The 24,465-nt window shown below is 45.8% G+C and overlaps 1 protein-coding gene across 1 annotated transcript; it reads right to left on the reverse strand.

Moving 5' to 3' along the window:
- Nucleotides 1–292: 292 nt before the first annotated feature.
- On the reverse strand, nucleotides 293–10,201 carry ENC1 (ectodermal-neural cortex 1). Its single transcript, XM_061187906.1, has 3 exons — nucleotides 10,124–10,201; nucleotides 4,401–6,215; nucleotides 293–423 (listed from the first exon to the last, which is right to left on the reverse strand). Exon 2 carries the CDS (start codon nucleotides 6,200–6,202, stop codon nucleotides 4,433–4,435), a length of 1,770 nt encoding a protein of 589 aa, XP_061043889.1. The 5' UTR covers nucleotides 6,203–6,215; nucleotides 10,124–10,201; the 3' UTR covers nucleotides 293–423; nucleotides 4,401–4,432.
- Between the last annotated feature and the right edge of the window lie 14,264 nt (nucleotides 10,202–24,465).

Consider the following 24,465-nt stretch of genomic DNA (forward strand, 5'->3'; position numbering starts at 1 on the left):
TGGCGTGGAGGCTTCAAGCTCGCTCCTCAGAGAGAGGTGACAACCATTTCAAATTTTACACATAAATGGTGGAACCCATGGAAATCAAATGCTGAATATGGTACAGCAAGGGAAGAGGGCCGGCTTTTCTCTCCCTTTGAGGGGCTGATTAATGCTGACATTAATCCACAATTACAAGACAAGGACTAGATCACAGGTCCGTTCATTCATATTTAAACCATGTGCCTCTTGCACTGAAAAGCCCACCCCCCCTCCCCCTCCCCCTCCCCCTCCCCCCTTCCTTCAAGTCCAGTTAGAAGCATTTACAAGGTGTGGTGGATTGGACTGTAGCAACTTCTTTTCCTTTTTCTTTTCTTTCTCTTCATTCAATTTGGTCTCTCCAAAGTAGAAATCCCATCTTGTCTCGTTAAGGGATGGAGTCAGCTAAAATAGAGGAAAAGGAAAATTTTTTGTTAGTCTCAAAATCTGAAAAAAAAGATTAAACTTGGGACAGGCAGTCAATATGGCTTCCAAAGGTCTTAATTACACATTCGGTAGGTGCATTCATGCATGCAGACGGCCCAACAGAAACCGTGGTATCCGAAAAAAGATCTTCACTTCTTTCCTAAACATATATACGTTTAAAATTCAAACCTATACATCTAGGTGCTGTTACGAGTTGCCTTCTTCTGCTTCCGACATTCATAATTCCTCTCCACGGTTAAACAGAGCCACTGTAAAGTGATCACCAGAGGGTCACAAGAGATTCCTTTGCCAATCCCCTCCCCCCACCCCCGGCCTTGGGCCCATTTACCATAAAGGATTCCAAATTAAATTTATTCACCATATAGAAGGCAGACATATTAATCCTCTTATTTAAATGCATCTCTGCTATTCATTACGGCAGAAATCAGTCTCGCTTTCTTTCACATGACAGCATACCAGGCCTCACCAGCCCAAGGCTGGAGTTTATTCTCCAAGTTCATCAGTCCACACTTAGGAGACTCGGGCTGTGGTATGCAGTGTTATTATCTACAGAATCAACCGCCGTCAAACGTGAATATAAATTCAAGGTGCCATAACCACGAAGCCTGCACGTTTCATGGGAGCTGGTGTTTCCCCCTACCACCCATCCTTCCCATTTAGTTAAGTCTAATTTTACAGGAGAGTTTGCAGAGGGCTTTTGTCTTTCAAATGCTCACCCTATCTGTTCTTGGAGCCCATTTCCAGCCCTAGCATAAGAGTCTGCAGCCCCAGTGCTGAAACTCGAAGTACAGACAGAGGGAATTCAGGAGGGGCGCTCATCACTTGCACTGACTTCTTCTTGCTCTTGTGTGTTCGGAAGTCTGATTCATTTCATTAGTTGTTTCTTTTGGCAGTTTCATAACAGTGATTCAAGCTTTCAAGGCATTCCTTAGACTACGGGTGTCATCGCCCACCCTCACCTCCTTGAAACCTATACATCAACATTAGGCCAAAAGAATGTATCTTGTAATAATATGAAATGTCAAGATGTTGCATACTCAAACAGAAAAACAAAAAACCCCAAAACAAAAACACCACTAAAAAGGGGGGCCGGGAACAAAGCAAACCAAAATCCAAACGCCATCAAGTTGGGGGCCACACAGCACCATGAAAATGGAGCGAAATCAAAAGTAATTTCCTCTTTGTCCCTCCCAGCAGCTGGGAGCAGCAGGAGAGAGTTAAAATCTCCTCGGTGGATAAGCTTTTAGACCTAGGGAAACTTTTTGTTAACACTGTATTAATTCAGGTAGCACCTACACGTGGAGGGCAAAGCCAGGTCCCAGAAGCGTTTGCAGCTTAGGACTGATACCTACACAGCACCTCTTTTAAGTCACTCCATCCGGCTTAAGTGTTTTAACACTATCTTGTGTGTAGTAAACTTTAGAAATTTAAACCAACATTCTCTCCTGTCGGAAACTCCAACAGTGGCTTTGATCAGCCCCACGCCACCCTTTAAAAAGGCGAACCTGGCCCTGTCGAATTTCCTTATTCTGTGCTTGACTCTCTGGCTAAGAGCACCAAGGGCAGAGGGGATGTTGTTTCGAATATAACCGAACACTTTATTTGTTCCATTTCCCAGCGACCGGACATGTGTGATTAGGTTCAAATACCCAGGAGAAGGTGAATTCGAGTGTTTGCCAACATACTCACTCTGGGCTGAGAAAGGAGGTACCAAAAATGAAGTATAAAGATAACAAGCTGATAATAGTCAAAGAAACCTCATTTTTGCATGACACACAAAGCTAATTCCACTGCGAGCTAAGGTCTAAATTGAAGGGAGGAAAGAAAACTAATACGAGTATTGAACACTTAATATGTACCAGACATGGGCTAGGTATTTTCACGCCTTTCTTTTCTTTTTCCTCATTTATCAATTCACCCAAGTCTGAACTGGGACAGATCTTAAGGCAAGCAAAATTCGAATCACTCATTTGACAAAGGAGATCTCTGAAGTGCAGAGAGGTCCAGACTCCACAGCTGGAAACAGAATGTACATGTGGTCTCTCTCTTTTCTACCTATATGACATATAGGATGCCAGCCACTTCCAAGAATGCCAGCCAGTTACCACTTGGATGTACCGCCACCGTCACTGGCAATTTTTAAGGCTCTCCTATGCAAATATAGTCAGTTCTGGACTAACACCCAATTTAGTCCACTGTTAATTGATGCTTTTGCCTAGAAGGTTCTTTAAACCTTCTTTAGAGTTGAGTAATGCATTCATATCGCAAATGAAATAACCCCTTTCAGAGCATTTGTTTATTCAGAATTATTGAGATGCCAGCAAGGCTGCAAAAACCAGTTTGGTGTCGGACACTGTTAGCCCCATTCGCTCCCCAGAGGACGGTTCTGAGAGCTCCTGCTCCTTTGAAGGAGTCTCAGTCCAGGAAAACGTTACATTACTAAGAACTGTACTAAGTGTAATAGGCTAGAGGAGATAACTGAAGAAACGAAAGAAACAGCACGATTCCATGTGAAAGGGAGACCAGTTTTACTGGTGTTTCTAAATGAGCTGTAAGAGATGAGGAAAGAAAAGACAAATGAGTCCAAACCCCTCTTTGCTAGAAGGTCCCCTTCAAAGGTGTGAAACATACTAGGGAACACAGAACCAAACCTTTCCAAGGAATGAGTTCATTTTCCCAGCAGTTCCTCCAAAGCAGATTTTTAAATTTTATTCTCTTATTATTAGTAATGAGCCCTTAGTCACCAAAACAAATCAACCCATTCCGTGTGCTCTGTGCTACACTTAGATACGCTTAAGTGATTCCGGGGCCAATCCTGAGAATGCTTTAACAGCAGCAAAGCGGCCATTAGCTTCCCGAACCCTGAACTGTGTAGGCCTATTAATTATTTGAGCCAAGAGTATTATATACTCTTAAGTACACAAGACAACCATTATGTACCCAGATATATGACACAGAAACACAACTTTTGTTCGCCCTGACAATGGGGTCAGCCTGACTGATTAACTCTGAAAAGCTGCAGGAAGGGCAGTTTAGATGGCTCAGTGTGTCCACACATCAGACAAGCTTATACAATGCAGGTGCAACCTTTTATAAGGACAGACCTAGACTTCTCAAAAGTTAATAAATGCCCTAAAGGGGGCTATTTTTTTGGGGGGGTGGGGGAGAAGGAAAAACTTTTAAAATAAGCTAATGAATAATTCTGGACAGAATACAATGGGAATAATTTTCAGCATTCAATTTTTTAAACCCCACTTCATTCTAAAAAGGGTTTGAGGAAGTTAAATTTTAAAATCTACAATTATTTCCTGGGGTGATAACAATGTGAAGTTTATTAAGTAGCCATTCAGCGTGAGCTCAAGTGCTTACACTCTGGAGCCAGACTGCCTGGGTTGATGTCTTGACCAACCCTTCCGCCTGCTAAGCCCTATGACCTTGGGCAACTTACTTAACCCCTGTGTGCATCAGGTGTTTTCATTTATGAAGTGCTCTCATAATAATATCCCACAGGGTTGTTGTAGGGACCAAATGAAATGATCCATGGGAAACCCACAGCCCAGCTGTCGGCACACAGGGAGGGCTCAGGAGACAAGGTTCCCAACCTGGCCGTAATTAGAATCACTGAAGAACTTTCTAAAAATGCGAATGCCTGGGTCCCACCCAGACCTAATGAAACCCAGCCTCTGGAGTGGGCAGGCTTCAAAAAGCTCTTTGGGAGACTCTGAGGCCCAATAAAGGCTGAGAACCACTGGCTTATGTTTGGGGGGTTGCAGCTGTGCTCAACACAAGTGTTTAAGTTCCGGGGTACAAGTGCTTTTATTTGTAGTTCGTGTAGAACCTCTATAGGATGGGTTATATGGAGCCTGTTTCACTCACGTACGGGCTTACACAGCTAGCTCAACTATACGGATACTTACAGCTAAACTGACTCTTACCTTACGCTCACTCTCTTTAGGATGCATTGTGTTTAAGAGGGCAGATGTTTCCAGGTGCTGACAAACGCAGTAGGGATCAGCGAGTACGGGACCGTGGTTATGCTGTTCCACGCGTCCAACGTTGGATCGTAGCAGTCCAGGGTTTTGCATCGCTGAATGCCAAAGTACCCTCCAACCACGTAGAGTTTGTTTCCGGAGGCCACAGCGTGGCAGCTCATGCGCTTTGCTGTCACGTCTCCCACCTTGGTCCACTGGTAAGTCTCGCTATTGAATTTATAAGCAGAGCAGGCGGAGAACTCGGTATCTCCCCCCATAATAAAAATCTGGTTACCCAGCACAGCTGCCGCCGTGTAACGCCAGGGCTGGGGACAGGTGGCCGGAACCGTCCACCTGTTTTCACACTGATCGTAACACTGAACCTTGGGGAGCTTGTCATGACTGACGCTGGTACCTCCGAAAGCAAACAGCTTGAGCTTAGCACTCACCACTGCGGCATTGCTGACCCCTTCTCGGAGAGGGGCCACCATGGTCCATTTGTTGGTTGTGGGGTCATAATGTTCTACTTGCTTTAGAGAGACTGAGGGGGAGGCCGGGAGGCAGCCAGTGGCGGCAGTGTGCCCCCCGACCACGTACAGGCAGTGCTTCAGTTCAGCAGAGCCATGGCCAAACCTGGCCACCAGCATGGGGGCCGCCTTGGACCACTCCTCATGCAGGGTATCATAAACCCAGACATCTTTCGAGACTCCATTCTCAGACCCTCGCCCACCAGTAATGTATACTTTGCAGCCAATTGCACAGGCACTGAACTCTTTTCTCGGGCTGGGGATGTCAGCCTTGGGAATGATCTCTTTGGCCTTCTGGTCGACCAGATACAGCTTATCACACATGAAAGTCTGTCCTCCCAAGAGGAAGAGGGCATGGCCGGTTTTCCGGGGCCGGGCACAGAGGCTGGTCACCACACCGTCGTTCTGCAGGATTTTCAGCTTGCACCTGATGGCCTCTTCCACGATCTCCTTGCTCTTCCTCTGCTTGGTGATGAGTTCCTCCATGGCCACATTCTCCATGAGATAGATGGCCGGCAGCAGAGCCAGCCTCACTGTCTGCAACAGCTCCGGGAGATAGCAGTAGCGCTTCTTCAGGTCGTAGCTGATCCAGTTAATTGCAGACTCGTACACAAGTCTTTCGTCTTCCGTCTCCAGCTCTTCACTGGACAAGAGCTGCACTACCATGTCCTGGGGCAGCTGGAGGAAATCTTCGTTCTTCCTGATGGTCTGGAAATTGCTGAGACACATCCTCCAGGAGAGCTCGTACAGCTTGGTGCACTGGTGCGCGTCGGACAGCAGCAGCATGCCCAGGCAGTTGGTGGGGTGCAGGTTCTTCTCTAGGAACTCAGCGCAGGCATCCCGGATGTCTTGAAACTCCAGCATGTCGCCAGCTTCCAGGAGCGATTCCGCGTTTTCTTCATTGATGATGACCCGGGAGGAGTAAGCGTAGTCGAGGAGCAGCTCCAAGACTTCTGGGTGGATGGAGTTGTCGAAGTTGACTTCGCTGTCCTGGCTCTCCTTCAGGCCGCCGCTGAACATGGCTTCGAAGTAGCGGCTGCACGCGGCCAGCACCGCCCGGTGACACGGGAAGGTCCTATTTCCGGCATGGAGAAGGACGTCGGTGAAGAGACGCTGCTGGCGTAACAGGTTCAGGTGAGTAAGGACACTGTCCGCGTAGGAGGACTTGTGGAACAGATAGATGTTAATGGAGCCACTGCTGGCCCTGGACTTGCGGTTCTCGTGCACGCTGACGGACATTTTGTTTCCACTCCTGAAAAACAAAACACAACTATTGAACCTGATGCTCCCAGTGTTCAGAACGGCCGAACCAAACCAGCAATTGTTTTGGACAGAGGAAACAGAACACTTCGCTGTTGGCCCTGCTGCCTACTGTTCTGAATAATGGACAGCCAGGCCTATACAAAGTCAGAGACGGCTACCTACCTATAAGGAAAGACACTTATTATAATACTGTTGAGCTATTTAAACCATACACTGTTTAAAAAAAAAAAACAATCACTGCTTAAGAGCAGGTTTATCTTGGAAAACCTGATTGCCAACTTGCAGGATATTGAAGTCCTTGAGAATGTAAGTCAGCAAAAGCCAAAAGGCGCAAGGTCTCATTCTCACAGCTCCCTGCCCTAGTCCAGCTGATTCACTGCTGGCCACTTGAAATGCCAGGCCTCCAGCTCTCGTAACGCCGGGATGGGCACAGGCTTTAATGCCCTATGCAAGCAACATAAAGCCATGTGTAAAACAAATACCTACTCATTAATTCCATTAAGAATTCCTTTGGTAAGACCCAGTGTCTTACCAAAGTGTAGGTGCAGTAAATGGGAAATGTAACATTAAAACCACAGGCTTAGGCCAACTTCTAAAATGACCAAACTTTTATTTATCATTACAAATAATTTGTAACCAGACACCTCTACCACTACAGCGTCCTGAAAGAGCCCCAATATAAACACAACCATATACTGATCAGCAAGCTATCGTGGAAACAGGATAGATTCTGGCCACAGTCACCACTCCCCTTTCCTGCTCCGGACAGCTTCCAAAGTGGCGATCTGGGCACAGAAAGGGAAGAATATTTTGAGTAGCAAACGCAGGAGTTCTGCTGTTCTGTTCTCCCCGCTTTAAATCAAATCTTAGAAAACCAGTTGCAAGAACAAAGGATGTATCCACCCATCTCTCTTAATTAAACAGGGCATCACCAGGACCATTCTTGTGTACCTGCAAACACTGGCACCTGCATCCAGGGAGTCCAAAATGTAAATGTCGCTTTATCTAAATCAAAACACACACTTGTGTGTGTATGTGTGTTGCCTCCCATTGTTAATTTAGGGCCACTCTAGAATTTATTTGCTGACTAGAGTGTTTTCCTCAGTCTCTAAATGGAAATTACAGCAGAACCGAATGCTCTCTTTGGCTTTCCTCAGTAATCAAACTGTAGGCTAAAGATACAGGACATGCCTATCACCTATCTTAAAAAACTGAACCATCTTTTTCCTTTTTCACCCTACCCTTCTGTTACTTCAAAGAAATAATGGCTTCAAGAACCTGCCTGTCAAAGGATTCCTAGGGAAGCTGTTTATCCCAGGAGGGTAAACTGCATGGTTACAGTATCTGTTCCAAACAGGGAACAGCCAGTCCTTGTGGCAGAGCTGAAACCCAAGGCCTGCTTGTTTCCTTCAACCTGACCAGCAGAGGCAAGGCAGGCACAGAAACAACAGAGGCAGGTACCTAACTTGCCTTTGACACACAGGCCTCACTATTAGGAGTTGCAACTTGTTTTCTTTCATTTGGGGCATGTAACTTTTCATTTTGAGTAAACGTGACTTAGTGGAAGAAAATAAACAACAGAGTCCTAGGGCTCTGGTGTTAAGAAGCCTTTACGAAGCACCCACCAGTCTCTACAGTGACTTGGGCTTTGACAAATGGTGAGGAGGCAAGCACCACCGCCACCCTCAAGCTAAGTATCTATGGTCTAGTCCATTTTACCCAATGCCCAATGCTCCTAAGAGCAAGTGACAGGACCCTGTGTGAATACACTAGGTTCTCCAATGTGTTAAAACAGTATTAGCATCCCTGCTGTTCTACTGCTGTAGTCATCATTTGCATTAGTACATTCAAGCTGAAATTCTTTGAGGAAGATTTTAAGCCTAAACCTCAAAAGATGGTATAAATATTCCTATGCCTTATACAGAAAGGTGCAAGAATTCCAAATGAGTAGCTATGCTTTTTTTTTTTAAGCTAATGCTTCCAAAGCAACCTCAAAAGCTGCCTCCTGTGGATGGACCTAGAGATTATCATACAAAGTAAGTCAGACAGGGAAAGACGAATATCATATGATATTGCTTATATGTGGAACCTAAAAAAAGATACAAATGAACTTATTTACAAAACAGAAATAGACTCACGGACAAAGAAAACAAACATATGGTTACCAAAGGGGAAAGGGGGAGGAGGGATAAATTAGGAGTTTGGGATTGAAATATACACACTACTATATATAAAATAGATAACCAACAAGGATCTACTGTATAGCACAGGGAAATATACTCAATGTCTTGTAATAACCTATAATGGAAAAGAATCTAAAAAAGTATATATATATTATATATATATATAATATATATATAATGAATCACTTTGCTGTACACCTGAAACTAACAACATTGTAAACCAACTATACTTCAATTAAAAAAAAAAAAAAAGTAGCCTTCTTTCCGGCTAAGAGTGAATGCAGCTCTGACGGAAGAATGAGGCTGCACAAGGTACATAAGCACCAAAGTGCCTGCAAATTGAGCTGGAATTACACCCACCCGGCCCGGAAGGTGTTTCCCTAAGCAGTGTAAAACAACACTCACAGCCAGGCTTACACTTAACAAAACAGTTTAGAAGACCTTGGGATATAGGATCTGCATCTCTTTGCATCCTGTGTTTATGCTCCTGTATTTCCCAGGTAGGTTCATAAAGCCAGCAGAAAGAGCCTAGCTTGTCGTCTTGGATGCCACCCAGATGGAGAAGTGTGTCAGTCAAAATCCAACAATCTTGCAGCAATATTTGATTAAAATAAAAGGTAAACTTGAAGACCCAAGGGAAACGACTTGCCTTCTAGTTTAAAATTATGCAAATGTGAGAACATCAGCAGAAACCACGTATACAGCCACTAAACACACCTTCAACATGAAATGAATCATCCTTCTGGCATTTTTTTAAGCCCCCAGAGAAATAATATTTGCATGCCAAGTTAAGTGGCCAAAAAAACGCACACATATACTTAACCTGCCTCAACAAAGAAGGGGAAAAGGGCTGCTATTACCAGTGAACATCAAAAGGGATTCTAGCTACAGTAACTTCAGTTCACTTAATGCTCTTTAACCAGGCTCTGGGCCTCCAATACTTAGCGGCGTGTCACATTTCTTTGGGTTTTAAACCTGATCTCAACGCAATCAAAGGAGAAACTAGGCAGATTTTCTCGGACATTCATATTATTGATAACAACGGAACATTATAAAGAGATTGTTAACAAGAAAAGCATTTTACTATACAGTCCTCTATAACACCTGTAACGCTCTTTAACACTCTGGCCATGCCTGTGAGGGTGACACCACACACACGCCAAGTTCAACGGTTCATCTCCACCCTGCCCACCAATTCCTATCCTTCGAAACTAAGCATGTTAAGACTAAATACTTCCATGAGAAGAAACTAATTTTTCAGAAACCAGTTTTCATTCATTCCCTACAGACGTCTGGCCGCAGTGAACGTACCCTCACTAGGGGTGTCTGCGCGTGGCCCCAGTGCTCACCGTGCCGGGTAGGGTGCAACGTGGACCAACAATCCCGCGCGCTCGACAATGCTCTTTCCGCTGGGGGGGGGGGGGGGGAAGGGGGGATTGATCGTATCCCGGCTCAGCTCCTAGCTCTCCAGCAGCTCGCCCGGGCGGCGCGCCACCGAGAGGAGCCCCCTCCAGCAATGCCCGGCTCTTCTTGCTGTGGGAGGGCAGCGGTGGACACCAGGTCTCCGCCCCGAGAACAGCTCCCCACCGCCGCCTCAGTCGGAGCTCCAGGCTCCGGGGCGCACACACACCCCTCGCGATCACACCCCGCAGGCCAGGCAGCCCCTGAAACCCACGGCGCCCGCAACAGGTCCGCGGCGGTAGGGGAGACTTACAACAGTGGCGACCGGCCACAGTGCACGACCGGCTGGGTTCTTGCCTCGGTCACCGGGTGGGGAGGGGACGGAGCGGACGTCTCAGCCCCAGGAAGCAACAGCGACTTGCCCGGGCGAAGGGAGCGCGCATGGAACTCTGGCTCGCGGGCTGGTTACCGCGGGCGGATCGCCGCGGCCTCACGATCCCCACGTCGCGGACTCTGCGCCCGCCACCCGCGGAGCAGCTCCCGGAGTGAGCTCTGGAGGCGAGAGCGAGCCCGCGGCTGCAGGCGCCGCCGAAGGAGGCCGGCTGTACCCTCGCAGGAGGGAGCTGGAAAGCGCCTTGCGCGCCGGTGGCCGCCTGGCGTCTCGACTCGGCCTCTGCAGCGCCACCGCCGCGCCGCCTCCTCTCCGGCTTCCCGAGCACTCTGCGCCCGGCCGCCCAGCGCCCGGCTTTAAGCGGAGCGGCGGGGAGGGGAGGGGAGGGGAGAGGGCGCGTAGGCAAAAAGTGACACCAGGGGAGGGAGGGAGGAAGCGCGTGAATGCGGCCAGCGGAGAAGGAGGAGGAGGAGGAAGGGAAGGAGGACAAGAGTCGGAGGAGAGTGTGTCGGGGGAGTTAGTCGTGAGAGGAAGCGGGGGAGGGGGCTGTGGCGAGTGGAGAGAGACAAAGCGCACGCGGAATCTCAGCCAAGAGCAGCTGCAACCCTCGGGGATCGCGAATAAAACAAGTTTTCCTGCGTTGGAGTGTCTGCGTCTCTAGCCCAGCCGGGTGCTGAGGGATCCTCTGCCGGGGAGCGCAGCCCCTCGCTGCGCGCTCCGAGCTGCGGGAGCCCGCTTGATGCTCAGGACAGGGCGGCGAGGGGCGAGCCGGGTGTCCGCGGCACGCGCCGTGGGCGCGCACAGCCCGCGCGTTGGGTGGGATATCTGGAGGGAGGACGGTGGCGAGCTTTGGACACAATTTTGGACACTCCGGGGACACCGCAGGTTGGGCAAAGCCGGGCCGTAGGGTTTCTCGGTGGCAGTGGACCAGGAAGACTCGAGCCCCAGGCGCTTCCCGCCCCCAAGTCCTCCCTCCCCACCCCCCGCGGGTGCTGCACCCGCGGCTGGACTCTGCCCCACGCAGCCGGGGGCAGCAGCAACCCGGCGCTCTCCGGCGAGGCGTGCACCACGTGCTTTGCAGCCAATCGCCGCCGCCGCTTTATTCAAAGCGACCCGCTCCTAGGAGCGGCCCCGCCGCCGCCTCTTCGTAGCGATAAAGCCTCAATCGCCCTCTCAGACTGGGCCCTTTCCTGTCTTTTATCGCCGGGTCGTGTTAGTTAGGAGTTCAGCAAAGAAATGGTTCAGCACACACACGTTTGAAGCGCCCTTGTGCCACGAGAAGGGAAGGCGATTAGAAAACTAATCTCGAACGGCGATCACTATTTATGAAACCCACTTTTGATCTTTGTACCAAGGGCTTGTCTTTCCACTGGGAGCTGAAATGCCTCGTTTTCTTTTTATTGGGTATTTGGAATAAAGTATATGAATGAACTGTAGATTTTACCGATCCAGCTCCCTCGTTTTACAGGTTAGGAAACTGAGGCCCAGGGAGATGTGAGTTGTCCAGCTAGAGGGCCCACAGCTACTTGCAGTGGCCCAGCCCTATAGCTGGAGTGGGGATCCACGACGGAATTTTCTCTCCCCACTCCTCCACCTCCCTTCTTTTAAATATTAGATGCAGAAATGGTTTAACAGGCAGAAGAGGCTCTGCCTGGCGCGCCCAGAGCCCAGAGACTGCCGAAACCAGGCTCTGTCGGTCCTTTAATCCCACTTTCCTTTACACGCGGTCCCTTCTGGTATTCGCGCTGAGAAATTTCGCTCCTTGCAAACAAAGAAAGACAGTGCCCTCTGAAGTCCTTTGTTAGCATTAACTCGTCAGCCTCACCACGAGCCTTTACAAATCAGCTTTATATTTTAACGTATTATGCAGAGTCTCGGCTCGAGACTGCTTCACAAAGCCGGAGAGGCCAGATCAATTCCCGGTCAGACCCACGTGCAGGGGTCTGCCTGCTGCGAGGTAAAGACAGGGGGAGCGCCACAAGCCGACCCGGTTCCTAAAGATGTGGATAAAATCAGCTAAGACCAGACGGATAGAAACACCGTAGACGCCAGAGATAGGTGCTGAAAAGCCGGGAGAGGGAAACATGAAGCTATTGCACATATGTCTTTTAAAAAACATGCTTCTGTAGCCTGCGGCAAGGAGTGGGGGAAGGTGATCAGTGCAGCCCCCAAAGGCACCTCCTCCAAGCTCTTTGTCTGTCTGGGTTGTGGGTCAAAAACAAGCAGGTTGGTTCTGAAGACCAAATGTTAATGTCTTCCGCGGGGAGTGGGACTGGGGGGGGGGGGTAGGGTGTTCTGTTTAAATTAAGAGATTAACATTTTTTTCTCATTAAGGAGTATTTCCTTCTTACTTAAATTACCTAACAAATCTACTGGGAACTGTACCTAGATGACCCTGCCTAGGAATAAAACATGTCCTCAGTTAGCTGGTTGGCTGGGGATTTTGCCACAGAAAGCCACTGAGCTAGGAACAGGCCATCTATTTTGGTTGCGTCTTTACCACCCGGAAACTGCAGTGTCCTTAACCGAGGGGCGGGTGGTAGGGGGGAGAATAAAGTTTACAGGTCTTTGCAAATAGCTTTGCTAAGCAGGCAGGGCTGAGAAAAGAGTGAACTCGTCTGGCCATTGTGTCATCATCCACCGATGCTAATTTCCTGTGTCTGTTCTACCTAACGTTGCCACCTTTCTACGCTTCAAGAAAAGAGAAGAAAAAAAAAGTTGTGGCCTGGAAAATCTTGAAAGTATTCAGTGACCATATACATTTGCTTCATCTGCCTTGGGGAGATAAGCAACATGGATGAAGGGAAAAGAAATTACTTATTATATGGGTTATGAAAACTGGAAGACAAATGACCTGCTGCAAACCGTACGCTGAACCGATGTGTGAAAAGTTTTCAGGCCTATGGGCAGTTTCTAATGTTTATTCCACAGCTGAAAGTGATTTGCAAGTTAGCATACTACAATCACAGCAACTAAAACTGTTATTCCTCTGGCGTCTCTCAGCCAATCCTAAAGGTAATTCTTATCACTTCACTTACAGGAAGAAAAGGTGAGCAAGTCTTGTATCTGTACAGGAAGAACTCTAGACAGACTTGTGATCAAACTGGATGATGATAGACATTGTAGATATGAGCCATAAACATCTTGGGAAATACTACAGACATCCCTGTTGTACAATGGCCACCACCTCCTTCAAGATGTTAGGCCAGTCCCCTGGGCCCCTGGGAGCTGGTCTGCGCCTCTGCCTTGTGACACCAAACCAAGGTCTTGTTTTTAATGCTATTAAGAAGCTGTGCCCAAGGCTTTGGCCTTGTTATCTCCCTTAACGATGTTATTTTGTTAGGCTGAAAAATAAGCAGCATGGGGTTAAATATATTAGCTGCCTTCAAACATAATTTATCTTCATTCCATCCTAATTTACACTCTGGCTGAATTAATGAGAATGATTTAATTAACACCGTGTGACCACAGTACCAGGGACAGGACAGCTCAGGGGATTAGACCAAACAGTGGCTAAGCAGCTGCCATCCTGCCTCCTGTGGTTCCCCGCACCCCGAAGCCCCACCCGCGTTTCAGACACATTCCCTGCCAGTCTTCCAAAAGTATCCTGTTTGTTCTTTGCTCCTCTTCCTGAATGTGTGACGAAGATGGCACAGCTTTCCTTCCTCCTGTGATTTGCGAAATGGGCCTCAAGACTGTGGCCTGTAGTCAGTGTGGCCGAGAGCCTAACAGCCTGACAAAGACTTGTGCTCTTCCTCCCCTAGTGTCAAGTTCGTGCTGGAAGTGGATACCCAGCCAGGGCACACGCCTCACCTTCCACCCCGCCCCCCTTCCACCCCGCCCCCCTTCCACCCCGCCCCCCTTCCACCCCGCCCCCCTTCCACCCCGCCCCCCTTCCACCCCGCCCCCCTTCCACGCCGCCGTGGCGCACACGCGCGCATGCGTGCTTACATCTTGGGCTCAACACCTGTGGAAGGAAAGGGAGGGAAGCAGAGTGGGCAGGGGAAGAAGTTGAGCTGGGGTGCGCTCCCAGTCAAGGCCTTGGCCGACCCCAGGTGGAGCTCAAGAGCGGAAATGATCCCGCGGAGTTGTCCTCAGGTAAGGCGAGAAGGCCAGGATTTAGAGGGCTGCTGCGTTACCAGTTGCTGAATGCAGGCTGCCCAGGAAGGGGGCCATGGCCACGGTCGTGTTCCTCAGAGGCAGTTCTGAGGAGGGCAGAGAGCTGTGTGCCTTCTGCTGCCAGCATCCCCAGGGGCCAGGCAAGAAGTCCTTCCTTCTCCAAGGAGACTCTGAGGCGCTCAGTGCAATGCCCGCTTTGACCCTTCACCCTAACACAGAGATACAGACCTAGGAAAATGAGACCTCAGTTCCTGCCAGCAATCCTCTTTCAAAAAGAGGGAGATTTTTTTTTTTACTCTGGCTATTTATTAAAAAGACAAGGATAAGAAAAAAGTAAGGTAATCAATACAAGAAGTCATCAGCATTGTCTAAGTCAGTTATTTGTCTCTCTGGGGACAAACAAGAGGTCTAAACTGGTAGTTGTCTAAAATTTGGTTTACCACCTGCTGCATTTATGTCTTTTTAACTGTATTTGCGTTAAACACGTCATGATAAACTTTGAGAGTATTCTTAGAATTGGATCCAAATCGGCATGGTCATATTTTAAAATTTTAGTTGTTTCCTAAATCCATTATATGTGCTACCACTTTATGTGTATTTTGTGAATTAAGTTGGATTATAGTGTGACTTTTTAATTTCCAATTCCAGTTGCTCATTGCTGATATATAGGAATACAGGGGACTTTTGTATAATGATGTTTAATGGAAAGTTTTCTGTGACAGTGTATTTGTGTCCTTTCAGCGCTGAGTACCACCATCGGGCTGAACTCCTTTATTCGGGGTTAGAGCTGGGAAATTCATTCTTCCTTTGAGACTCCATCACTTTCCACAACCCCAAGTGACATTGCAAGTGGTAGATAGTTTATTGGCTGCTTACAGGACTGCAGAGGGACACATTTGAGGCACTTTTCCCTGGTATTCCTCGCTAAGGTCCAGTCATTAGTAAATCAAACCATTTAGGATGCTTCTGCTATTTCTATTGCAGGGCCCTTCAAAACAATGATCTTCACAGCCTGTGGCTGGTTATATATTTTAGGGTCAGGCTTTTAAAACTGCATTTATTATTTTCTCTCTGATCACAAAAGCACTGCATGGTAGAAGGTTGGAAAAAAACAGAAAAGTAAAAGAAAAAATTAACCATAAACCTACCACTTAGAGATAATGACACCTAGCATTTAAATTCTAGTCTTTCTGGGACTTCCCTGGTGACGCAGTGGTTAAGAATCCGCCTGCCAACGAAGGGGACAAGGGTTTGATCCCTGGCCCGGGAAGATCCCACATGCCACAGAGCAACTAAGCCCGTGTACCACAACTACTGAGCCTGCACTCTAGAGCCCGTGAGCCACAACTACTGAGCCCATGTGCCACAACTACTGAGCCCATGTGCCACAACTACTGAAGCCCGCGCACCTAGAGCCCGTGCTTCGCAACAAGAGAAGCCACTGCAATGAGAAGCCTGCGCACTGCAACAGAGTAGCCCCCGCTCGCCGCAACTAGAGAAAGACCGCACGCAGCAACAAAGACCCAACACAGCCAAAAATAAATAAATAAATGTTCCTTTAAAAAATAAACAAATAAATAAATTCTAGTCTTTCTGTATCCACATAGTGTTTTATTTTTAGCAGTTAAGTGGTTAAGGACAGAGACTCTAGAACCAAGCTGGAATTCCTGCTTTGACATTGACTAGCAAGGTGTTTGGGGGCAAGTATTATAATATCTGGGTGCCTTAGCTTCCTAGGTTGCAAATGAGCTAATAACAGTGCCTGGCTCAGAGGGTTGTTTGGCTCCTTAATAAGCGTATGTAAAGCACATAGAACAGAGCCCAGCTAGTGGTAAGTGCTATATAATGGCTCCTTTTATGATTGTGGTAGACTGTTTAAGGAGAATGATATTCCTAAAACCCCATAGCTATTTCCTAGGAACTCTCCTAAATAAAAGTGACTTGAATCCTTATTAAAGTTGCTGTTTCCACAATCTGCCCAATAGCACTGGATTAAAGGACACTTCTGGTCTTGAATGAATTTACATACTCTTTTGGAGTGTTTATCTGAGGCTCTGCTTCTCTCAAGCCTAGCTTGTGCAGTGAAAGCTCAAATTCATGGGAATCAACTTTGCTTCCTTCCACCTCTTACGGACACTGTCTTCTTTTTGTCCTGGGACCATCGTTCTTCAGTTGATGCTGGAGAAACAATTCTTAACTCTCCATTACCTTAAAAACTAAGCTGCTGAAAGGGAAAAGTATTTAGGAAAGCACAGTTTTTAAAAGCAGCTAGCTGTATTTGGAAGGCAGCAGGCCAAAACAGAGCATACGTGAAATACAGGTCCCTGCTTTTTCCTGCCCTGAAGATCTGGTAGAGGGCACTGGGTAAAAGCTTACTCATATCTGTCAGAATCATACCAGGTCTCTGCGGGGTGTGGCCTTTCACAGCCCAGGGTCATCTGAAACCATTTTCCTTCTCTTTTCCATAATTTTTGAGTGCACCAAGCCCCTGGATCTAAACTCTTAATTTGTTCTCAGTAATTACATTGAAGAATTGACCGTTGTTTCGAGCAGTGAAAATGAAGGTTTTGTTTGGCCTATAGACTTTGCTTCCAGGGCAAGATGCCAAGTCTGAGCACGTCTGGGCATGAAGAAGGGACCAGAAGAAGGGACCTTTGTGGCCCAAGAGCTCGTACCTTTGAATGAATGAATATTCAGAGGATTTTATGGCACTCTGTGAGCACACACTTCACTCAGACAGTCTGAAATCAGGAAGCTGCAAGTCAATGTTACGAGAATGAAGAAAGAATGAAAAAGGAGAGACATGCTGGTGAGGGTATTGTCTTTAAGTTCTCATAACTGTTTCTCCTTGTGATTTTGAAAATACAACCTGAGCAAGGATATGAAGTCATGTGCATTTTATGGTCTCAAGTTTCCCTTAGCCACGTAAGTCATTTTTTTAAAAAATAATTTTATTTATTTATTTATTTATTTATTTATTTATGGCTGTGCTGGGTCTTCGTTTCTGTGCGAGGGCTTTCTCTAGTTGTGGCAAGCGGGGGCCGCTCTTCATCACGGTGCGCGGGCCTCTTCACTATCGCAGCCTCTCGTTGCGGAGCACAGGCTCCAGACGCGCAGGCTCAGTAGTTGTGGCTCACGGGCCCAGTTGCTCCGCGGCATGTGGGATCCTCCCAGACCAGGGCTCGAACCCGTGTCCCCTGCATTGGCAGGCAGATTCTCAACCACTGCGCCACCAGGGAAGCCCCCGTAAGTCATTTTTGACAGCAGTTGCTATAAAATCCCAAATAAAGTTGGAAGACTTGCTATTTCTTTATCTGAGGATATTTGGAAATATTGAACTATCAGGAGGAAATGATAACTTTAAAAAATTATGTATTTTCACATAGTACTAAATCCATTTTCATACCCACAATTATCTGAGAAGTTGTGGTTTCATTCATTCATTCATTTGTTCATTCATTCATTCAATCTGTCATTCATCCAGCAAATATTTATTTACAGGCATCGTATTAATACTTAAGGCTGGGGTATTCCTCAGTTCCATTAGGGTTTTTCCAGCCTTCCACTGTGATTTTACACCGTGTAGGCTTGGCTTGCCATCAGTGTGCTCATATTTGCATTTTGAATGTGTCTCCTCCCAACTCTGAAACCACGGAAAGAAGTCATATAGGGAAACTGGAGAGGAATGAGGGGGAAAAGAAGAAAAGCACAGGCAGAAAAGGAGCTCAATTTCTGTCACCCTTATTAGACCGTTAGTCTAGAAGAGAACCAGAAGAATGCAGAGTGCCTGGGTTGTGAAACGGTGGTCTTCAATTGCCATTTTTTACCCAAGGATTATAAATAAAGCCGTTATTGCCTCATTAAAACCTGGCCTGTTAAAAATGGTAAAGTGGCTCAGAATGGCACCAGCCAGGAAAGGAAAAGGGAAACCTCATAGGCAGGAGGTGAGAGTCAACATTGCACCTCCTTGCTTTTCACAAAGGCTTTTGTTTTCGAGAGGCTCCGAGTTTTGCCACAGTGTGAGGAAACATCCCAGGGGTTCCCCAAACTGTGCATCAGTTTCTTCTGCACCTTTTCTGGGTCACTTGTGATGCCCACAGTGAGCAAGAACAGCAAGTTACACTCTGATTTTTCTGATGGTGGTGGTGTTCCAGGCAGATTCTTGATCAGTTTCATCAGCATGCCTTTTCTGTCTCACTTGTGTATTTTTAAAATGCCATATACAATGTTATGTAACTTAAGTTAAAACTTTAAAAAGTGTCTCAATATTTTGTGTATATATTTTCCTGCTACAGACAAAAGGTTGGGGTTTTTTCACCCCTTGCTGGTTACATAAGAAAGAAAACTATCATCCCAGACAAAGCCAGGAATGGGACACTAGTGCAGGACAAAGATGCAGGGCCACAGTGCAGAATTTGGGTGAAGCAACAGTGCCCTCTTCTGGCGACAATGAAGAATCAGCCAAAATTCAAGACGATTAAGGCCTAGAGATTCTACTGTACAGCATAGTGCCCATAGGTAACAATACTGTATTGTGTTCTTGAAATTTTGTCTTATGTTAAGTGTTCGTATCACAAAATTATAATAATAAATAAAGAGGGGGAGAGGAAACTTGGAGGTGATGGATATGTCCATGGCCTAGATTGCAGTGATGGTTTCATGGATATATACTTACTCCCAAACTCATCAAGTTGTGCATATTAAAAATGTACAGCTTTTTGTACGTCAGTCATACCTCAATAAAGTGCATTTTAAGTAAAAAAAACAAAAAACAAAAACAAGCAAGATATTGAAAAAGAAAGAGTGAACACAGTGTGGAGCCTTTTGAGCAGCTGCATAGCCCTGAAGGTTATGACTCAAATGAGCACGGCCGAGTGTAATCTGGAGGCCAGTCTGTCTGCAACAATGTGATGCCACTCTTGTGCTCGACAGACTGGCAAACAGAGGGCACAGCTGGGCCATCTGTCTCCCCAGCACAGACTGGGCAATTCCCACTGGCCAGTCCAGTGCCATTGCCCCTTCTGCACACAATGCTAATATAAGTTGTCCTCAAGGCTACTGGACAGGGACCCATTTGTCCACGGGGATGGTCTTGGAGCTAATAAGAATGACGAGAATGCCTAGCATTTATTTTTGTCTTTTGTCTTATCGTATGCTCAACACTACATGCCTGTCTCGTTTAATCCCTGCAGCAACCCAAAAAGACTGAAAGTCTCAGTGGGTGAAGCCAGAACCCAAGGTGGATTTTATCCCACTAGAGTTGCGCTCCTAACCACTGACCTCCCCTGTCTCCTCTACTTACCTGATTAGCTAGGGCCCCTGCTTTTCCATCCCCTAGAAGGCCAGGTTTGGACCCCTGGCACATATGCAGAGAATTTACAAGAGGAGGAGAAAAAGTGAATTGTTTGGTTTCCTTTGCTTCACGTTGACAGGTCTGATAAGGATGTGACAAATGAGAAGCTGGAATCAACTGACTAAAATTACAAGTTTTTTTAAAAATCATTTTTACCCTTTAACCATAGTTGATTAAACGTCTTACCAGAGCATTCTTTCATTCTGGCATGCTGTACCCACTAGAAATGGGTACATCAATTCATAAGCAAAATAATGTCCTAATCAAATTGCTTTTAAAAATGTAGTTCAGACATAGTTTCTTAACTATGGAATGAAGCACTATTTCCCCAGTTATGATTAAACACCGAATATTGAGAGTCACATCTCTGCCCACTTCAATGTCTGCAGTCCAAATATCTGGGGAAGCTCTGTGTGTCTTCCTGGAAGGATTTGGAGAGAACATGCAATGGAAAATGAAGGAAGCACTGAACTTCTTGGCTTTATCCAACAACTGTGAGATTATAGTTTAAAACCTAAGATATACAGATTATGCAAAAGTTTGAAATCCTTAGATTGGACAGTGGTTTACAGATGGGAAGGATGTTGTCAGTGAGGAGACGTGGATCCTCCTTGAGAATGTTATGGTGCTTTTCACTCCCTGAAGAAGCCAAACACAATAAACCTCAATTGTCTAGAAGCCAACTAGACATTAATAAAACTAGATGACTAATAAAACATCTAGAATGATTAATAAAACATTTTCCTATACTGAACTTTTAGACGAAAGATGCTAAACACAAGAAAATATGTCCCTGTTGGAGCTTTTAAAATTATTTATTTATTTATTTATTTATTTGGGAGCTTTTAAAATTTTCTTCTTATTTTTTTTTTTGGCCGCACCGTGCAGCATGTGGGATCATGTGGGATCATGTGGGATCTTAGTTCCCCCCACCAGGGATCGAACCTGAGCCCTCTGCATTGGGAGCGTGGAGTCTTAACCACTGGACCACCAGGGAAATCCCTGTTGGAGCTTTTTCTTAAAAAGCAAGTAACATCTACCCAAGCAACAAATCAGTAAGAAATATCTCAAATTGAGAAGTAAAAATGAACAGTATGAAGGCAATATTGACAGATGTGGGGAACAGCTGAAGAACAGAAAACAGAAAGCATCCCACATGGCGGCCTCTGCAGAGTGGGCTGGAGCCTGTGGGGCGGGGACCGGAGACTGCTGCCTTTCCCGTTGTCCTTCTGTGCTGATTATGCATCCAGTAGTTTGGTTAATGTTAGGAATTTTTAAAAGTCAACAAAAAAAATTAAAATGTTATTAAAAAAAAAAAAAACCATTTATTATCTCACAGTGGGTCAGAAGTGCCAGCACAGAGTGGCTCAACTGTTTCCTCTGCTCAGAGCCTCCCATGGCTGAAGTTGTGGTTCAGCCAGCTGAGCTCTTATCTAGAGGCTCAAAGGAAGAGTCCCCTTCCGAACTCATTTCAGGTTGTTGACAGAATTCAGTTCCTTGAGGTTGTAGGACGGTGGTCTCCGTTTCTTTGACTCACAACCCCCTTCATCTTCAAGCCAATGATGGTTCATTGAATCCTTCTCCTGCATCTATCTGTTTTCCATTTCTGTCTGCCTTTTCTGCTTTTAAGGGCTCATGTAATTACATTGGGTCCACATGGATAATACAAGATAATCTACCTATCTCAAGGCCAGTTGATTAGTAACTTGATTATATCCACAGTGTCCCTTTTGCTACATAATACAACATAACCACAGGCATGACAATGGAGGGCAGAGACCGTGGGAGCCAAGCTACTACAGAAGCTTAAATATCGAGATAAAATCAACAGTTCTTGGAAATGGATGAAGGAACAATAATTATATTCTTCTTCCTTGAAGACAGATGCAAGTGGAGAGAAGTTACAGGCCAATATCAGGTAACAGGCTACTGTTCTTTGTCAGCTAGTATCATCAGATGCTTTGTAGGTCTGGCACGTAACTGTCAGTGATGGGAACTGGATCAGAGCAAGAGTGGCCTGAGCTGTAGTCCCAGCCCTGTGGGTTGTTAAATACAGAACAGGCCCAAAATGGAATCACTTATGCTAAGCCCCACATCACCAAACCGAGTCTTAATTACAGTTTCGGCTCTCCCAGAAATGGAATTTTAAACCAGTCAATCAGGAATGGCCTGATCAACACTAGTTAGGTCACCTGCCTGATAGCCCTGTCATCCCCTAAAGATTGCTATAACCAACCTGCTTTTTGCCTACTATAACTTGCTTGTCCTTACTGCCTTCTGCCTGTAAGGGTCTTCCATTCTGTACAGCTCCTTAGAGCTCCTTTCTGTCTGCTAACTTGGATGCTGCTTAATTCAAATAGATTTTCGCTCAAATAAACTCTTAAATTTTTAAATATGCCTCAGTTTATCTTTTAACAGCGTCCTTGAGCAAGTCAGTCCATCTCTTGAGGCCCTGGTTTCTTAATTCGTAAAAGGAAGGAATTGAACCAGATAGTCTCTTCCAAAGAAATGCTATTTTTAATAAAATATAGAGTCAAAATAGAAATGGCTTTTTCTTTTTAAATGTCCTAATGTTTGGACCATTTAGAATGATTTTCATAAGGCAATGCAAGATTCTCAGGCATCAAATAATATGACCATTCATAGAGAACTACTGTTTTTAGAGTGTTTTGTGCTTTATAATCCTCAAATGTCCTTGGCAACTAGACATTATGGTTATTGGGGCCCATTTTCCTGATGAGAAACTGAGTCCGAGAGAATATATACCTAGCCCAGGATCACATAGTTGTGAAGTGGTGGTGTTACAGCCTGCACATGGGTTCTTTTGACCTCCGTTAGACTACCTTTGTCTTTTTTCCACCGTGTGTCTAGCCCCTAGCCCAGCACACAGTAGTAAAACAATAAACATTTGTGGAATGAACAAATGAATGGTTTAACAAATGAATGACTCTCCCAACTATCTCACAAAGAAATAACCAAAGTATGCTCATTGCTCTGTACTTGCTAAGTAAGAAATCTAACAAAGCATTTAAAATAGATGTTCAACTTGGGCTAAGCCCAGATGATTTGTCTGACATGATCTGGAAAACCCCATTTCCAGAATATTTTGCCTAATCAGAGTTTCACTGGATGCCTCAAGAAATAGGACCACATTCAGAGCCATGAATTAGAGGAAAGTTCCCCCAAACCTCCAAAGAAGAACCGTCATCAGCATGTGATGAATGAACCTTTGCAAACAACTTGGGTTTCCTTGGAAGCATGGACCATTCCAACTGTAAACTAACCAACATCTCTGTGCTTTTCCTCTCGAGATAAGAAGTGTTAAATCACCCAAAGAGCAAGTCACCCAAAGGGGAGTTAATTTATTTCTGCTCCTTGGTGATTAATTGGTCTGTACTCCTTGGTGCAAGAAATGATAAGACTTAGGTAATGGAAAGCCAGAGCATATCTCCCGGTGGGAAAGCCTCACAATAAGTCGTGGGTTGTTAATTCTAACATGCCAGCACAAATCCTCCTGGCCTGTGGTCTGGTAGGTTAAGTCTATTCACCAGCTCTATGTAACAGTACCTTTATGTCAGACAAACTAGGAATTCCCTTAAAAGTCTAACCCTAAATTTTTTTGCTGGGTCTAATACTTAAGTCTGGAGTGAGGAGCCTATACAGAAATTAGTTTGAAGTCCATAGGTAATACAATATACATGGATCACCTATAAATAATAATTCATGTCCATTTATAGTCACACCATGGCTTACAGAGTGTTTTGAACACTTAGTCATCCTGTGAGGTAGGTACTATCATTATCCCTGTTTTGTTAATGAGGAAACAGGGGTAACAATGTATTTTAATTTGCCCAAGAGCCCACAATTAGTAAATGGCAAACACCAGACCCCAGACTTTTTTACTCAGAACCTGTGTTCTTCCTAATTTGTGTGTCTACTGGTCAGCGAACCCGCTCGTGCAACCAGCAGGCAGCTCCTGAATACAGAGTGGCTTCTTACCTTCCTGTATTTTCTCAATCGGTGGATACAAAAATCACAGCAGCTCTCATACTTGGGGACATTCTGCAAAATTTTTTACATTGAAAGGGGTCCTTATACTTGGGTAATAATTATGAATCTTAGGACACAAACTTAGAAGCATAAGAAATATATTTTTCTCTTTCTAGAATAGAACTTGATTTTTATTATAAACCCCTAATCTTCTGGTTTGGTGAAAACTTAATCTGAGTCATTTAAGGGATTCCCTCCCTCACCACGCACCCTCCCACTTTTCCCCTAGGGCTATGCCCAAGTTCCAAAGTGCTCTTTAAGAGCCAGAAGGTGAAGGATAGAGGCCCATCTGGGGCCCTCCACCATCTGTCCACGGCACCACTGCCAGAACAACCGTCCCCCCTTTTGATCTTCATTAGGTGGTCACTGAGTCACCCCAGCTTCCCTGCCCTTCTCAGTTACCCTGTGTCATTTTGCTGCCCTGTTCACACTGGAAACTCTGCTAGGTTATCTAAGGCCCTTTCAACCCAAACACACCACACAGCTCGCTTCCTCTGAGGTCATGTCACAGCCCCAGGCCTATCCCATCAGGAGTAAGGGGGAAATGCCTCCTTCTCAGGGAACTACCCACACCTACACCAGTGACAGTCTCTTTTTATGACAATTATTTTTAATGCCCCCTTTGCCTTCCTAAAACAATTTTTAGACAATATAATCTATCAAATATAACTTCACAAAAACTCAATAAAATTCCTTAACTGTAGTATAGAGGAGAAACAAATGGAAAATTATAATAAAATCA

The sequence above is a fragment of the Eubalaena glacialis genome, chromosome 4 (genome assembly GCF_028564815.1).
Source record: "Eubalaena glacialis isolate mEubGla1 chromosome 4, mEubGla1.1.hap2.+ XY, whole genome shotgun sequence".
Taxonomy (NCBI): Eukaryota; Metazoa; Chordata; class Mammalia; order Artiodactyla; family Balaenidae; genus Eubalaena; species Eubalaena glacialis.